Consider the following 16,388-nt stretch of genomic DNA (forward strand, 5'->3'; position numbering starts at 1 on the left):
ACAAGAGAACCAAGCACATAAAGAGACGCTTCAATTCCATCCGGGATCAAGTCCAGGTGGGAGACATAGATATTTGCAAGATACATACGGATCTGAATGCTGCAGACCCGTTGACTAAGTAAGCCTCTTCCACGAGCAAAACATGATCAGCACCAAGACTCCATGGGTGTTAGAATCATTACTATGTAATCTAGATTATTGACTCTAGTGCAAGTGGGAGACTGAAGGAAATATGCCCTAGAGCCAAAATAAAGTTATTATTTATTTCCTCATATCATGATAAAGGTTTGTTATTAATGCTAGAATTGTATTAACCAGAAACATAACACATGTGTGAATACATAGACAAACATATTGTCACTAGTATGCCTCTACTTGACTAGCTCGTTGATCAAAGATGGTTGAGTTTCCTAGCCATAGACATGAGTTGTCATTTGATTAACGGGACCACATCATTAGCAGAATGATGTAATTGACTTGACCCATTTTGTTAGCTTAGCACTTGATCATTTTAGTTTACTACTATTGCTTTCTTCATGACGTATACATGTTCCTTTAACTCTGAGATTATGCAACTCCCGATTACCGGAGGAACACTTTGTGTGCTACCAAACGTCATAACGTAACTGGGTGATTATAAAGGTGCTCTACAGGTGTCTCCGATGGTACTTGTTGAGTTGGCATAGATCGAGATTAGGATTTGTCACTCCGATTGTCGGAGAGGTATCTCTGGGCCCTCACGGTAATGCACATCACTATAAGCCTTGCAAGCAATGCAACTAATTAGTTAGTTGTGGGATAGTGCATTACGGAACGAGTAAAGAGACTTGCCGGTAACGAGATTGAACTAGGTATTGGGATACTGACGATCGAATCTCGGGCAAGTAACATACCGATGACAAAAGGAACAACGTATGTTGTTATGCGGTTTGACTGATAAATATCTTCGTAGAATATGTAGGAACCAATATGAGCATCCAGGTTCCGCTATTGGTTATTGACCGAAGATGTGTCTCGGTCATGTCTACATAGTTCTCGAACACGTAGGGTCCGCGCGCTTAAAGTTCTGTGACGATCGATATTATGAGTTTATATGTTTTGATGTACTGAAGGTAGTTTGGAGTCCTGGATATGATCACGGACATGACGAGGAGTCTTGAAATGGTCGAGACATGAAGATTGATATATTGGAAGCCTACATTTGGACATCGAAAGAGTTCCAGGTGAAATCGGGATTTTACCGGAGTGCCGGAGGGGTTACCGGAACCCCCCGGGGGTTAATGGGCCTTGTTGGGCCCTAGTGGAGAGAGAGAGGGGCCGGCCAGGGCAGGCCGCGTGCCCCCTCCCCCTCTGGTCCGAATTGGACTAGGAAGGAGGGGGCGGCGCCCCCTTTCCTTCTCCTTCTCCCCCTTCCTTTCCCCCTCCTAGTAGGAGCAGGAAAGAGGGGAGTCCTACTCCTACTAGGAGGAGGTCCTGGCGCGCTCTACAGGGCCGGACGGACTCCCCCCCTTTCTACTTTATATACAGGGGCAGGGGGCACCCTAGGACACACAAGTTGATCATTGATCTCTCCCAGCCGCGTGCGGTGCCCCCCTCCACCATAATCCACCTCGGTCATACTGTAGTGGTGCTTAGGCGAAGCCCTGCGACGGTAGCTTCATCAACATCATCACCACGGCATCGTGCTGACTAAACTCTCCTTCGAGCTCTACTGGATCATGAGTTCGCAGGACGTCACCGAGCTGAACGTGTGCTGAACGCGAAGGTGTCGTACGTTCGGTACTGAGGATCGGTCGGTCGTGAAGACGTATGACTACATCAACCGCGTTGTCATAACGCTTCCGCTTAACGGTCTACGAGGATACGTGAACGACACTCTCCCCTCTCGTTGCTATGCATCACCATGATTTTGCGTGTGCGTAGGAATTTTTTTGAAATTACTACGTTCCCCAACAGATGATGGCTCCGGTGGCGTTCCGGCGCCACCGAGAGAGAGGGGGAGATAGCCCCCCTCCTTCTTCTTCTTCCTTGACCTCCCCCTAGATGGGAGAAGGGTTTCCCCTCTAGCCCCTGGCCTCCATGGTGGCGGAGGGGCAAGAGCCCCTCCGAGATTGGATCTCTCTCCGTTTCCTTCTGTTTCCATGTTCCTGTTTTCTGGCCTTTCACCGTTTATTAAATTTCCGGAGATCCGTAACTCCAATTGGGCTGAAATTTTAACACGATTTTTACCGAAATATTATATTTCTTGCGGCCGAAGAAGGGCACCAACCGCCTTACAGGGTGGCCACAAGCCTCCTGGTCATGCCCTGGTAGGGGGGCACGCCTCAAGGGCTTGTGGGCCCCTCGGGCATCGTCTCGTGTTGATTCCAAATCCCAAAAATCACATATATTCCAAAAAAATCTTTGTAAGTTTTTATCGCATTTGGTCCTCATTTGGTATGGATATTTTGCGAAACAAAAAAACATGCAACAAACAGGAACTGGCACTGGGCACTGGATCAATATGTTAGTCCCAAAAATAGTATGAAAATTTGCCAAAAGTATATGAAAATTGTAGAATATTAGCATGAAACAATCAAAAATTATAGATACGACGGAGACGTATCAATGTTCTCTCAATATTCCCCGCCAAGATTGCCACCTTCCCGAGTCGTTACCCAGGGTTGCCCTGCACTTTCGTCGGCTGCGGAGGGTTGACCTTCAACCCCTCATCGACAAGATTGCGGGGCATTTGCCTGGTTGGAAAGAAAAGCACGTGAATATGCCGAGCAGGGTCTCCCTTACGCAATCTATTCTCACTACCATGGCAACTTTGCACATATCTACTCTCAACCTATCCAAGTGGATCCTGCAGAAGATTGATAAAATCAAATGTTCCTTTATCTGGCAAAAGGAGGACCAAGAACAGACATCAGGTGCACACTCCCTGGTTAATTGGAATATTACCTATCGTTTGAGCCACTAGGGTGGCCTTGAACCACGGACCTCGAAAGATTTGACCGCACTCTTCGTCTGTGTTGGCCTTGGTCGCAATGGACGGACCCTGAGAGGCCATGGGTGGGTTGAAAGCACAAGTGCTCCCTAGGTGATTTTGGTAATTAATGTCAACATATCTCTTGCTGGACTAATGTTTTCATCTAGTATGCTTCAGATAAGTTCAACAATGGAGTGGCATGTACTAGAGAATGTGGAACCCTTTTCAAGATGATAAGGACAAAGGATTGGCTCAAGCTCAAAGCTCAGGACTCTACATTTTTCATTTTAGTGATCCAATGTCACATTGAGTCCATAGGAAAGCCAATTAAGAGGGGATGAGGTGTTGCTTAATGGCTTGCTTGCTCATAGTGCTTAGTGATATGCTCCACATCCCTCAACCACTTTCTCAAATCCACATATGTCCCAAACCAAAAGTCAAACTCGTCCCTACCAACATTTCCTATCCGGCGCCACCGAGTTCACTTGACATAACCACCGCTAGAAACCCTAGTCACTTCGGTCTCACCGATGGGGATCTCGGTCTCACCGAGATGGGATTGCAAACTCTATGTTTCCATTCGTAACGTTTCGGTCCAACCAAGATGAGCGATGGGTCCCACTGAGATTGCAATGCAAACTCTCTATTTCCCCTTCGTAATGTTTTGGTCTAACCGAGATGAGCGAATCGGTCCCACCGAGTTTTCCTGACCAACTCTCTGTTTGCCTATTACCAAAATCGGTCCCACCGAGTTTGTGTAATCGGTCTCACCGAGATTACGTATGCCCTAACCCTAATGGAATCGGTCCCACTGAGTTGACAGGTCGGTCCCACCGAAAACCCTAATGGTCACATTATGAACCAAATCGGTCCGACCAAGTTTTATGATTCGGTCCCACCGAGTTTGGTGATTTGTGTGTAACGGTTAGATTTTGTGTGGAGGCTATATATACCCCTCCACCCACTCTTCATTCATGGAGAGATCCATCAGAATATGCCTACACTTCCAACATACATTTTCTGAGAGAGAACCACCTACACTTGTGTTGAGGTCAAGATATTCCATTCCAACCACATAAATCTTGATCTCTAGCCTTCCCCAAGTTGCTTTCAACTCAAATCATCTTTCTACCAAATCCAATCCTATGAGAGAGAGTTCAGTGTTGGGGAGACTATCATTTGAAGCACAAGAGCAAGGAGTTCATCATCAACACACCATCTATTACCTTTTGGAGAGTGGTGTCTCCTAGATTGGTTAGGTGTCACTTGGGAGCCTCCGTCAAGATTGTGGAGTTGAACCAAGGAGTTTGTACGGGCAAGGAGATCGCCTACTTCGTGAAGATCTACCCTAGTGAGGCAAGTCCTTCATGGGTGATGGCCATGGTGGGATAGACAAGGTTGTTTCTTCATGGAACCTTCGTGGGTGGAGCCCTCTATGGACTCGCGCAACTGTTACCCTTCGTGGGTTGAAGTCTCCATCAACGTGGATGTATGTTAGCACCACCTATCGGAACCATGCCAAAAATCTCCATGTCTCCAATTGCGTTTGCACACTCCAATCTCATCCCTTTACATTCTTGAAACTTGCATGATTTACTTTCCGCTGCTCATATACTATTTATCATGCTTGCTTGATATGTATTGTGAATGTTTGAAGTTGTGTCAAAACTCCACTTCAACTTAAAGAAATTAAAAACTGCAACTTTTCTTGCTACGAGTCTATTCACCGCCCCTCTATACACCTCTTCTCGATCCTTTCAATTGGTATCAGAGCTTTGGTCTCCATTGCTTTGGTTTAAACATCTTTGGAGGAAGATGGATGAGTCTATGTTGGGGAGTCTTATACATAGAGTGCCTATACTTGATGGAGAGTACTTTCATGAGTGAAAAATGAGATGCTTGAGATTTTCAATTAATATCATTTGAACAAGTACATTACTAGCCCTTGTGCACCTCATGTTGATCCTTTGCATCCTACTCTTGATGAGTCTATTGACATGATTCGTAATCTTAGAACTGTCAATTTAATCACTAGAGGTTTGCCTAGAAACTTGCTTAATAGCTTGCCTGCTCTTGATTGTGCCTACACCATATGGAGATTCCTTGAGGAACGATTCCCAAACTATTCCTTGAAAAATCTAGATGAGATTCTTCATAAGTCTATTGCCTTGAGTAAGATGAGTTCCAATGACCCCAAATTTGGTGATTGTATATTTGAGCTTATAAATCTTACGAGTGCCAAAGGAGATGTTGGAATCTTTAGCAATATCATTTCTGAAGTTATTAGAATTCATAGAGATGAACATTGTTACGGTCACACTTCTAATGAATCACTCTCTCTAGGAATTGATCCACCTTATGACGATGTTGAACATGGATACTATGATGAGGATGATGATAGTGACTATGATCTTGATGATGCAATGAGACACTTTGGTCTTATGGCTAATCTTCACGGCTACATGGCTGGAGGAAAGGAATGGGTTCTTGATAGTGGGTGTACCGACCATATGACCGGAGACAAAGATATGTTTCGTGAGCTTGCTGAATACGACGGTCCTCGAAAGTATGTCACTTTTGGTGATAACTCAAAGGGTAAGGTGGTTGGCCTTGGTAAGGTGGCCATCTCACATGATAGCTCCATACAAAATGTTATGCTCGTTGAATCTCTTGGCTACAATTTACTTTCCGTATCTAGACTTGCTGACTTTGGTTTCAATGTCCTATTTACTGAAGTAGATTGCCAAGTGTTTCGTAGAGATAACCATAAAATGGTCTTTACCGGTACACGTAGAGGTGATCTTTACATTGTTGATTTCACTAAAAAGGCTCAACCTAGAACTTGCCTAATTGCTAAATCCTCGAAAGGTTGGTTGTTTCATAGAAGGTTAGGTCATGTGGCCATGCGAAATCTTGATAAGCTTATTAAAGGTGATCTTATCCTTGGAGTAAAAGATGTTATATTTGACAAGGATAGACTTTGTAGTGCTTGTCAAGCAGGAAAACAAGTTGGAGGAAGCCACCCCGTGAAGAACATCATGACCACGAGAAGACCGCTCAAGCTACTTCATATGGATCTCTTTGGTCCCAATGCCTACAAGAGTCTCGGTGGTAACTCATTCGGTCTAGTTATAGTTGATGATTTTTCAAGATTTACGTGGATGTTCTTTCTTGATGATAAATTGCAGGTCCAAAAGATCTTCAAGAACTTCGCTAGGAAGGCCCAAAATCAATTTGAAGTGAAGATCAAGAAGGTTCGCAGCGACAACGGAACGGAGTTCAAGAACGCAAAAGTGGACACCTTTCTTGACGAAGAAGGGATCTCACACGAGTTCTCGGCTACGTACACACCTCAACAAAATGGAGTTGTTGAGAGGAAGAACCGAACTCTTATTGAGATGGTGAGAACGATGCTTGATGAGTACAAGACTCCAAAAAACTTTTGGGCGGAAGCGGTTGAGATAGCTTGTCATGCAACAAATCGCTTGTATCTTCACAAGCTAATCGGCAAGACGACATATGAGCTCCTCACCAGTAACAACCCCAAGTTGGATACTTTCGAGTATTTGGCTCAAAGTGTTACATTCTTGATATGCATCATCGTTCTAAATTTGCTCCTAAATCTCATGAAGGATTCCTACTTGGTTACAGCTCAAACTCTCACACTTACCGTGTCTACAACAATTTCACCCGAAAGGTCAAAGAGACGGTAGATGTGAAGTTTGATGAATCTAATGGCTCGCAAGTAGAGCAATTGCCAATTGATGTAGGAGATAAAGATCCTTCGGAAGCAATCCAAGACTTGTCTATTGGCAAGATCCGTCCAACGGAGGTGAAGGAGAGTACCTTGTCCGTCCAAGTGGAAGCTTCTACCTCACGACAAGGTGAACCGAGAATTGATACGGAAGCATCCACAAGTGGGACACATCAAGATGAAGAAAACGATGAAGTACACCAAGATGAACCTGATCAACCTCCTTCTCCACCACGACAAGAGAACGACAACGTCAACAATGAAGAAGTCCAAGAAGAAGGACAAGATGATGAAGAAGATGTTCCACCCCGACCCAAGCAAAAGCTCTCACGAGTTCGAGCAAGAGTCGCTAGAGACCATGCCGTCGAGCAAATCTACAATGACATTAAAACCGGGAGAATCACTCGCTCTAAAACTCGTTTGGCTAATTTTTGTGAACATTATTCATTCATATCTAGCATTGAACCTATGAATGTTGAAGAAGCATTGGAAGATCCGGATTGGATAAACGCCATGCATGAAGAGCTACACAACTTTGAGAGAAACCAAGTGTGGACATTGGTCGAGAAGCCCGACAACAACCACAACATCGTTGGTACCAAATGGGTGTTTCATAACAAGCAAGACGAAGATGGTCAAGTCGTCCGCAACAAAGCTCGTCTCGTTGCCCAAGGCTACACTCAAGTCGAAGGTATGGACTGCGGTGACACATATGCCCCGTTGCTAGACTTGAGTCCATCCACATCTTACTTGCCTATGCTAATCACCATGATATCACTATATACCAAATGGACATTAAAAGTGCTTTTCTAAACGGTGAAATTGAGGAGGAGGTTTATGTTAAACAACCTCCCGGCTTTGTCAATCCTAAGAAACCCGATCATGTTTACAAACTTCACAAAGCTCTTTATGGTCTTAAACAAGCTCCTAGAGCATGGTATAAATGCTTGACCAAGTTCCCTATTGAAAAAGCTTTTGAGATTGGAAAGATAGACTCTACTCTTTTTACTAAAAGGGTTAATGGTGAATTATTTTTATGCCAAATTTATGTTGATGATATCATATTTGGTTCGAGTAACCCTCATTTTAGTTAAAAGTTTGGGAAGATAATGTCGGAGAAGTTTGAGATGTCTATGATGAGTGAACTCAAGTTCTTTCTTGGTTTGCAAATCAAGCAAACTAAGGAAGGCACCTTTGTTTCTCAAAAAAGTACACCAAGGACTTATTCAAGAAGTTCAACATGCAAGAAAGCAAAGGTATGAAAACTCCCATGCCTACTAGTGGACATCTTGATTTAACAAGGATGGCAAACCGGTTGATCAAAAGGTTTATCGCTCTATGATTGGTTCATTGTTATATCTATATGCCTTTCGTCCTGATATTATGCTAAGTGTGTGCATGTGTGCACGATATCAAGCGGCCCCAAAGAATGTCATCTTAAGGCTGTGAAAAGGATAGTGAGATACTTAATACATACACCAAATTTTGGTATTTGGTATCCTAAGAGGTCCTCTTTCAATCTTGTTGGCTATTCTGACTCAGACTATGCCGGAGACAAGGTTGATAGAAAGTCCACTTAGGGTACTTGTCAATTTCTTGGTAGATCTCTTGTATCTTGGTCCTCCAAGAAACAAAACTCAGTATCCTTATCCACCGCCGAAGCGGAATACATTGCCGCCGGTTCATGTTGTGCTCGATTACTTTGGATGACCCAAACTCTTAAAGATTATGGGATCAATGTGAAACATGTTCCATTACTTTGTGACAATGAGAGTTCTATTAAGACTGCTCACAATCCCGTGCAACATTCTCGAACTAAGCATATTGAAGTTCGTCATCATTTCATTCAAGATCATGTTGCTAAAGGGGACATTGATCTTAAGCATGTTCGTACCGATAAGCAATTGGCGGATATATTCACCAAACCGCTTGATGAGAAAGTCTTTTGCCGTTTGAGAGGTGAATTGAACATCATTGATGCTTCAAACTTGGAGTAGGAACTCCATTTGGGTACATGCAAGGCATGAATCTATGACTAATCCTTGATACTTCTCTTATGATGATGATCATATGTCTTGGATATATTCGCACCCTTGCATGCTATCTAACCCTTGTAGGTACTTGGATGGATCTAAATCTATGAGATTGCAACTCACTCACATCTTGAGCAATCTCTACATCACCAAGTCTCTACTCCATGGTGGTTGAAAACAAGAAAGCATGAAACCCTTCAACATATCCTTTGACAAATTCTATGTATCAAATTTCATTTGGTATCAAATTTCATGATTGTCATTTTGGATACACAAGTGCTCTTCTTTGCAAAACTAACCCATGTAGGTAGATGAACTCAACTCCAAGTGGTGCTCCCAACCATTCTTACGCTACATCAACCTTGAGCTACCCATGCAAGTTCAACTACATGATCAAGATCAACACCACCACCCAAGGTATGTCATTCCATCTTAGAGAAGCTTTACCTCAAGTCATAGGTCAAAGCAACTCAACAAGATGTCAATACATCAAATGCTTAAACGAAAAATAGTAACCCCATTTTGAGCTTAAACGATGAGTATGACTTACGATCAAGTGTTCTCACTTGACTCCTCAGTCAATATACTCTAACATAGGTGACTTTGTCACCGCCCAATTCTAGATAAAGTTCTCTAGTGTTTCCTTGAGTTTTTGCATACTTCATCTAGATTTTCTTTTCTCTGTTTTGTTCTGCATTTTCTACATCCAATTCATTGAAAATCCTTCCGTTAATTCCTTGCAAATCTTTGTCAGATCTTATTTGCCTAGTGAGCTGAGGTGACAAGTGTTCTATCTGTGTTGAACTCGGTCATACCGATATGTTGCTTTCGGTCACACCGAACCAATTCGGTGCCACCGAAGACTACAACTCGGTATCACCGATTTCACTGCAGAGAAGACAATTTGCCATGTGTTCCTACAGTGTTATTCCAGCTCCACTCGATGATTCTTGTCTTCTACCAGCATCATAATCTATATGCTGCTTTGCTCTGTGACTCAAGGACCAACCCTATTTTGACTCACACTCCAGAAGATCCCTTCTTGGAAATTGATGTCAAAGGGGGAGAGAGATCACATCAAAGCTTATTCTCTTTAAAGGGGGGTAAAAGGAAAAAGGGGGAGAAAGAGAAAAAGGGAGAGAGAGGTAATCACATCAAAGGCCCCAGATGCTTGGTGTTCAAGAGGAGAGAAGTCACATGTCTTTAACAGGGGAAAGACATGTCTATGTTATGTTTATGGTTATGATCTGTTTTGCTCTGATTTTGTTTCCCTATGTTCTCCCATTATCCAATACAAGATTCAGGGGGAGAAAGACTGCTAGGGAAGGAAATCTGTGAATTCATTGCATATCTTTACCTTTTTGTGACATGTCTATATCAAATACAGTACTCAGTACTCACTCTCTACATGCCATCCCAGTCTTGGTACTCTTGTGGTTTCTTTTGTTTGCTCTGGCTTGTAGATGTATCTATGTTATCTAACCTTGTTTACTCAGGTTCATTCCCTCCTAAGCCAACTCAAGACCACAAGGTAAGTATATGCATCACACTCATGTGCATAAGGATTTCTTGTTGATGTACATATTGTTTGCAAGAAAGACTTATGAGCATGTAGATACATTTCCTATATTTACATCTTTTGCTTTGATGCATATAGCCAAGATACATGTAACACATTACTTACTCTTTCATGCCTATGCATTCACATGCTCTTATATTCCATATTTACATGATTGCATACATATAGGGGGAGCCTATGCATGTTACATGTCTTTCCAAAGCTTTACTTGTTATTCTCTATATCTTTATCTAAAGCTTTGATGTATATTGTCATCAATTACCAAAAAGGGGGAGATTGAAAGCACAAGTGCTCCCTGGGTGATTTTGGTAATTAATGTCAACATATCTCTTGTTGGACTAATGTTTTTATCTAGTATGCTTCAGATAAGTTCAACAATGGAGTGGCATGGACTAGAGGATGTGGAACCCTTTTCAAGATGATAAGGACAAAGGATTGGTTCAAGCTCAAAGCTCAGGACTCTACATTTTTCATTTTAGTGATCCAAGATCACATTGAGTCCATAGGAAATCCAATACTATTAAGAGGGGATGAGGTGTTGCTTAATGGCTTGCTTGCTCATAGTGCTTAGTGATATGCTCCACAACCCTCAACCACTTTATCAAATCCACATATGTCCCAAACCAAAAGTCAAACTCGGCCCTACAGACATTTCCTATCCAGTGCCACCGAGTTCACTTGACATAGCCACTGCCAGAAACCCTAGTCACTTCGGTCTCACCGATAGGGATATCGGTCTCACCGAGATGGGATTGCAAAATCTCTGTGTCCCTTCGTAACGTTTTGGTCCAACCGAGATGAGCGATCGGTCCCATCAAGATTGCAATGCAAACTCTCTGTTTCCCCTTCATAACGTTTCGGTCTAACCGAGATGAGCGAATCGGTCCCACTGAGTTTGCCTGACCAACTCTCTGTTTGCCTATTACCAAATTCGGTCCGACCGAGTTTGTGTAATCGGTCTCACCGAGATTACGTTATGCCCTAACCCTAATGGAATCGGTCCCATCGAGTTGACATGTCGGTCCCACCGAAAACCCTAACGGTCACATTATGAACCAAATCGGTCCGACCGAGTTTTATGATTCGGTCCCACCGAGTTTGGTGATTTGCGTGTAACGGTTAGATTTTGTGTGGAGGCTATATATATACCCCTCCACCCACTCTTCATTCATGGAGAGAGCCATCAGAATATGCCTACACTTCCAACATACATTTTCTGAGAGAAAACCAACTACACTTGTGTTGAGGTCAAGATATTCCATTCCAACCACATAAATCTTGATCTCTAGCCTTCCCCAAGTTGCTTTCCACTCAAATCATCTTTTTACCAAATCCAATCCTATGAGAGAGAGTTGAGTGTTGGGAAGACTATCATTTGAAGCACAAGAGCAAGGAGTTCATCATCAACACACCATCTATTACCTTTTGGAGAGTGGTGTCTCCTAGATTGGTTAGGTGTCACTTGAGAGCCTCCGTCAAGATTTTGGAGTTGAACCAAGGATTTGTACGGGATAGGAGATCACCTACTTCGTGAAGATCTACCCTAGTGAGGCAAGTCCTTCGTGGGCGATGGCCATGGTGGGATAGACAAGGTTGCTTCTTCGTGGACCCTTCGTGTGTGGAGCCCTTCGTGGACTCACGCAACCGTTACCCTTCGTGGGTTGAAGTCTCCATCAATGTGGATGTACGATAGCACCATCTATCGGAACCACGCCAAAATCTTCGTGTCTCCAATTGCGTTTGCACACTCCAATCCCATCCCTTTACATTCTTACAATTTGCATGATTTACTTTTCGATGTTCATATACTCTTCATCATGCTTGCTTGATATGTATTGTGAATATTTGAACTTATGCCAAAACTCCACTTCACCTTAAAGAAATTAAAAACGGTAACTTTTCTTGCTAAGAGTCTATTCACCCCCCTCTAGACACCTCTTCTCGATCGTTTCATGGGTACTGAGCTTTCGTGCGACCAGGCGGACATGAACCTCTTTAGAGCTTGCACCACCATAACCCTAGGTAATGGACGCAAGGCCCTTTTCTGGCATGACAATTGGAGGGAAGGGCCCCATGAAGCTTATTGCACCTACGCTTTTCGAGATCACTTCTAGAAAGAACATGACAGTGCATGATGAGCTAACGAACGACAACTAGATTCGTGCAGTGGTCAGCCTCCAGGCCCTACATCAGTTGGGAGAATTTGTCACCTTATGGGAGTGGGCCAATCAGACTTCTCTTCTACCGATCCAAGAGGATGACATTTCTTGGAACCTGACCACTAATGGAGCTTGCTCTTCGGCATCGACCTACGCAACACAATTCTTCGGCTCCCATCCGAGGTTCGACTATTCGAAGGCCTAGTCTGCCCACGCAGAGCCTAAGTGCAAACACTTTGTGTGGCTTCTCCTGCACGGAAGAATCCTCGCCGCTAACAGGCTGGCTCTGAGGGGTTGGCCGCATGACCCGAGATGCCAACTATGCTCTTTCAGGAGCCTGAAACGTCAACCCACCTTTGCAAGGATTATCCCTTTTCTGTTGCGATCTGGAACTAGGTGAACTCTTGGACAATCTACCTGCTTAAGCCGGGCGCCGTGTCTGACGCGTGAAAAAATTTGCTTGCAAATGAGCAAAAAAAATGTCCATTGATGACGAGGCGGTAATATCATCTACACTTTATGGTCTATCTGAAAAGAAAGAAACATGTGCGTCTTCACAGGTTTTCGCATGACACATCAGAAGGTTGTGATGTTGGACTGAGTCCATAAAGCAGTAGGATTTGCCATTTGTTGGGGTCATGCCAACTATGGGCATTGGCTGAGTGCACTTTTTTCTTTTTCTCGATGTTTTGTCACATTCCCTAAAAACGTGCGTCACTCTATAAAAGTAGCAGGTGTGTGAATCCAAGTGGTTAATTAAGGTTATTTTTGTGACGGCGATCCTAGTGATATACTATGTGCTTGTAGATTTTATGCCTATGATTCATTTGCGTGAATCAAAGTAGAAACTCAGGCCCACAATTGACACTCCCGTTAATTCAAGAACAATTTTCTTGGGCAAGCAATCCTCATATTGCCACAATGCTTAGAGTTAACGATTAATTACCTAAACTACCTCTTGCTGATTTATTGGAAGCGAGTAAAGCGACAGCCTATTCCTCGAACATTCTCTTAGCTTTCAAGCAACCAACCAGCAAGAAGGAATCCACTTTTGCTGCAAGTTGGGACGAGTCGAGGAGAGGGATTTGTTCCCAAGGAAATGAAGAGAAGCTTCCTCCATGACCAGGCGAGATTCTCTTCTCTTCTTCTTTTCCGGGCAAGAGCGCTCTTATATCACCATGAGAAAAGGAGTTGTTCCAAATTACAGCGCGGTGCGTCAAGCTTTTCAACTGAAGAATCCCCACCCGTACTAGCAAACTGAGCAAGCTCCTGAGCTACAGTGTCATCACCTTTAACAACCTTAGCCTCCGAGGTAACCTCGTAGTACCACTGACCACGCCAGAATAATTTATTGCTAACCCGCGCAACTAGAATTAATCTGCTGCAAGCGTAGAAGAAACTGAACTCGGGAGGAATTGACGGATTCTGTTCCAACAGGAGGCCGGTGGCCGCCGCTCTTTGCTTGCTTGCTCTAACGCTTTGAGTGTGTTGCACTTGCCTTAGCCTCTGCTCTCTCCTGTCCACATGTACTGAGACAGCTAGCACAGATCCACACAGGATTGCTACTTGGCGATGCCACGCTAGCTCGCTGTTCAATTCCTTACTCGTGAAAACTATTAGCACCAGGCAAGTAAATGAAATGAGAAATGATTCTAAACAGCCGGCTGATCTAGCGCAGGGCATCCGCCGCCTCCCTTGCTCAACACGTGGACTACTGGAGCACGCCTGTATACTCATCTTATCTCTGCAACAGCAGCGAACGACAATTATTCAAGTGCACGACGCTGCTAGAGATGTTTGCAATTTTTTTAACATGGGTCTTGTTGCAGAAAATTAGATGCGCCGGATATGCGTTTGCAACTTTTGCAATAAGAGTCTTGTCGCAGAAAATTAGAGAAGAAAAGGTTTGTGCAACATGGGTCTTGGTGGGAAAATTAGATAAGAGAAGGTTTTGCGTCATGGATCTTGTTACAGAAAATTAGAGAAGTGAAGGTTTTGCAACAAAGGTCCTATTGCAAAGGAACGATACGGATAGGTCGCACCAATAAATCGGACGGCTCGCGTGGCAGCGGCCTTTTAAATAGATCCATGGGCCGACGTGTAGCACGTCTCAAATAAAATGGAATTACTAAAATTCTCAAAAGATAATTTTGGAGCGAAATCGACACGTCCCAAGGTTGCTTCTCATGACAATAACCAATCAGATTTTGCCAAGTCCAATTCACCTGGGATATTTGTGCAAGTCTGAGCGGTCCATGTCTCGTTGATAAGAAGATTCGCGTTGTGGACGGCTAGCAACAGGCCAACAATACATGCACCATCGACTTAGACATTCCGAAATCTTCTGCCGACTCAGGCGTGGACGGCCTCTGACAAATCAATCGTTCAACAATACATAAATTTTAAGAATAATAACAACATGTATTTATGAATATATAGAAACGACAATGATATATTGGGCCACCGTAGAATCTAGTTCCTGGCAGGCATACAATGGCATCGCAACGCAACCCCCTCCGCTAAGGAAAAAGGAGAATCAGTGAAGACGCAAGCAAGGGAAGCAAAGCAAAGCGAGGCCATGCCATGCCATGCCAAGTTGCCTGCCAACCCCCAGAGCCAAACCCAACAAAAGGGAGCGAAAGGTGGTGGAGTCAACCACATAGCGTGAGTCTTACCCGCCCCAACCGCCGAAAGCTATCCGACGCGGCCTTTACCCCTCACGCCAGCCCACGCTACAAAGAGCCGAGCATACCTTCCCAGGCCGTCCCCTACACACACAATCTAGTCTCCTGATCTCGTCGTCTCTCAATCCCGTAGATCACTTCCACAGTAGCCAGCCAGCCGCCCGGATTAGCCATGTCCTGCTTCGCCGTGCCCGTGCGCACCTCGTCGTCGTCGTCGAGGATAAGCGGCAGCAGGCAGCCGTGGCGGTGGTGGCGCAAGTGCGCGGGCCTCGCCGCCGCGGCGCACACCAAGCTCCGCCGCACCGCCTTGCGTGTCCGGTGGTCGGCCACGGGGCGGCTGGGTGGCCACCGTCGGCGCGCGCCGGCGCCGCCCCTGCTGTCCGTGCAGCGCGGGGACCACATGAGCTTCGCGCCGGTCTACGTCGACGAGCTCTACAGCCAGCCCAAGGGCCTCAGCGTCGTCCACGAGGAGCAGCAGCCGCAGCCCAGCACCAGCAAACTCGCGCGTCCAGCCGGCAGTGTGAACAAGGCACGCGTGCATGGCGTAGCCGCTGCTACCGGTGGCAACAAAGCATGTGCGGCGGCGGCGGCCGCCAAGAGCCTCGGCGTGAGGGGCTTCTTGCTGAGCCCGGGCAGAGGGTGCGTTGGGATGGGGGAGGTGGACGTGAGGGCGGAGATGTTCATCAGGAAGTTCAGGGAGGAGATGAGGCTGCAGAGCCAGAGGTCGGCCGAGGAACTCCAGGCCATGCTTGCAAGAGGCCTATGACCTCCATCATACTAGTAGTAATAACTCATCTTCTCATGGATGTACTTAATTAGCCACGAGGATGCGTAGATTAGCTATAGCTTGGTTTGGTTTGCGATTTGGGTAAATGTTTCGATTGGGAGCTTGGTTTTCGCCTTGTATATAGGATTGTAGTATCCGTTGATCGCATGGAAGTACATGTATTATTGGGTATTCATTACAAGAAGAAAAGATGTGTTGAACACTTATAACAGCCTCTGTATTCATTATTGTTCTTCCGAGCTTGTCGACAGCAGGCATCTACTGTGAAAGGTATGTGTTGACTTATAAACCAGGCTAATGTCCAAGCATACCCACCTGAAAAGAAAAAGGGTTGTTTGGTTGGTTGGGCTGCATCAGAATGTTGCATCGCACCGAACTTAAAGCACCTCCCAGCCAGGCCTGCTAGGAACGGCCGAAT

At 44.8% G+C, this 16,388-nt stretch overlaps 1 protein-coding gene across 1 annotated transcript; it reads left to right on the forward strand.

Moving 5' to 3' along the window:
* The first annotated feature begins 15,034 nt into the window (after positions 1-15,034).
* LOC125523947 lies at positions 15,035-16,181 on the forward strand. The gene has a single exon (XM_048689020.1). It carries the CDS (start codon positions 15,356-15,358, stop codon positions 15,947-15,949), a length of 594 nt encoding a protein of 197 aa, XP_048544977.1. The 5' UTR covers positions 15,035-15,355; the 3' UTR covers positions 15,950-16,181.
* Positions 16,182-16,388: the final 207 nt, after the last annotated feature.

The sequence above is a fragment of the Triticum urartu genome, chromosome 7, assembly GCF_003073215.2.
Source record: "Triticum urartu cultivar G1812 chromosome 7, Tu2.1, whole genome shotgun sequence".
Taxonomy (NCBI): domain Eukaryota; kingdom Viridiplantae; phylum Streptophyta; class Magnoliopsida; order Poales; family Poaceae; genus Triticum; species Triticum urartu.

Bases quoted from the DNA above. Each gene is read 5' to 3' on its own strand.
- LOC125523947 (XM_048689020.1), top strand. From the start codon at position 15,356: ATGTCCTGCTTCGCCGTGCCCGTGCGCACCTCGTCGTCGTCGTCGAGG.